This window comes from Pseudomyrmex gracilis, unplaced genomic scaffold (genome assembly GCF_002006095.1).
Source record: "Pseudomyrmex gracilis isolate BER0280 unplaced genomic scaffold, ASM200609v1 scaffold_2793, whole genome shotgun sequence".
Lineage (NCBI taxonomy): Eukaryota > Metazoa > Arthropoda > Insecta > Hymenoptera > Formicidae > Pseudomyrmex > Pseudomyrmex gracilis.
This window is the reverse complement of record NW_018023377.1, coordinates 1-2,276: the sequence shown is the minus strand read 5'-3', so window position 1 is coordinate 2,276 and position 2,276 is coordinate 1. Positions and strand designations below refer to the sequence as shown.

The 2,276-nt window shown below is 30.5% G+C and overlaps 1 protein-coding gene across 1 annotated transcript in view; it reads right to left on the bottom strand.

Annotated features, from left to right (window-relative positions):
- The window catches only part of LOC109862977 (39S ribosomal protein L54, mitochondrial), a 10,680-nt gene extending 8,572 nt beyond the window's left edge, over nt 1-2,108 (bottom strand). The window contains exon 1 of the mRNA XM_020443153.1: nt 1,726-2,108. Within this exon, the coding sequence (XP_020298742.1) occupies nt 1,726-1,819 (94 nt within the window). The 5' untranslated portion in view covers nt 1,820-2,108. The remainder of the gene's footprint in view (nt 1-1,725) is intronic.
- Between the last annotated feature and the right edge of the window lie 168 nt (nt 2,109-2,276).

Here is a 2,276-nt window from a genome sequence, read left to right as displayed (position 1 = left end):
AATCTTCATACATAATATATATAAAATTATGTTTACATTTGAATATTAAATTGACAATAATTATATAAATATTAAAATAACATAATATAATATTTAATTTTAAATAATTTTACAATATTTCTATATTATCAAATATATAACTTAGATTATGCATGTACACAATATTTATTGTTTATTAATACATAATTGGATTTTCCTAAACAGATATGAAAAGCGATTAAGTATTATGNCCAAACTGCATTCTCCTAATAAAATCAATTAAAATTTCACTAATTGATTCAGTGATATCACTGATTTGCAGTGAAAAAATGCCTCTCTTAAAGTTAGGTGTCAGTAACAAATTAGTTTTACTAAGAAACAGTTAAAACTTCGCTGATTTACTTAGTAACAAATAGTTTTATTTAAAATTAGTAACAATATCACTGAATGCCATTAACATATTAGTTTTAAAGTAATTGATTGTGAAAGTTTCAATGGCTAAATTGATAGAGTGCCCACTTGGTAATCAGAGGGTTACAGGTTCGAATCCAGTCAAGATGATTTTTAACACAATGGATTTTTTCTACAAGGTAATACTAAGACAACATAGAGAATAACCAAGAAAACTTACTCAATAATATAAATAAAGAATCTAAGTCATTTTTTTATATTATAAATGTACTTTTGCTATCAAATCGTGTTGCGCAGATCTTGCTTTATATTTGGCGTCAATTTGGTCTCAAGTTATGTTATCAAGCTTTGCTCGGTTTTTGGTAGCAATTTGCTATTACTTTTTGTCGACAAGCTTTGGCAACAAAATCGAAGCCTAATGCGGACACAGTTGATGCCAATTTGCTAAGTATTTGTGCTTAAAATTGCTGATAATTTGCTGGCAAATTGCAAACAAATTGTTTACTGGGTACAGTTTGTAGTATGATAATAGAATGTATACATATACATATGTACTAAATCAGTATGAAATTATATATGACATATATACAAGGTACCCAAAATAGCTGTATCTAGTAGCAAAAAACTTTTTGACTCAGTATAACCTTCCTTATCTCCTATACATTGGTACTATTATCAAAGCTTGTATTTATACGACGTATATAGTTCCTTGCACAATGCAAAGGAATAGCGATAGCAATGGAAATAACACCGGCTTTATAGGGATTATTTCTATAAATAACAGTAGGAACAGCGGAATCTAACATTTAGAAATACACATGTATTACTGCAGATCGGAAATAGGCTATAGCTTATAAAAAATTTCCGACGAGTTGAAATTCTTTGTCTATCGCCTATCGCTATTCCCTCGCATTGTGCAAGGGGCTTATAATTGTTTCACTACTCATACTACTAATAAATATTTGCAAATGTACGATAGTAAAGGGCCAGCGAGAAAATTTGACAAACGCAAATAACAATTCTTACTTAAGCGAAATTGATTTAAGCAAGAATCTAAGCAATTGACTTAAGCAAGAATCTGCTGTAACGTAATAGAACAATCTTAAACTGTATGCATGATTATGATCATTACGAGATATTCTAACCTGAACTTGAACACTATTAACTCTAACGCTCAATAATTCGCTTCGCGAAAGCAACACGTTTTTCTATCAGATTCTTTTATTTTGTATCAAAATATGTCGAATAAGTGTATCATAATTGTATCATAATTTATCATAAAATCAATTGTTAATTTACAATTAAAAAACATCAAAATAATAAGAATTGCATTACCTGGTATGGCATAATCTCTTATTTGTATCATATTTTGAATAGGTAATAAGTGTCTTGATAACTGAGAAAGTCGACAAATCACAAGCAGATTCATTTTTTTATGAAATAATATACTTCTCACTTCTTTCTTTCCTTCAGTTTGTAAGTTTAGTTTAGCATATGACTCCTGGACCTAGAATGGTTAGTCCATATGACATTCTGAGGGAAAAGTCAGATGGTGCGGAACGTGCGTAAAGAGCCATCTACAATGGAGAGTTGTAGGCCGTAACAGTGGTCTAGTTTCCATCGAAACCCTCAATTCGGTTTCACTCCGGTACAGATCAAATTTAATGTTCCGTTTCCATTGGAAGTAGAGTAGCACAGATATCTATACTAAACTAGATTGCTAACATGGCAGTTATTGGGATAGAATGGCGTGTGTCCGATAGAGTTTCCGGTGTATGCGAGAAAATGGCTGCTGCCGCCACATATTTAAAACAGTTATTGCTAGTGATATTCAACAACGTGGTGTAATAATTATTATTTTAATGTAACAAATTATATAAATTGAA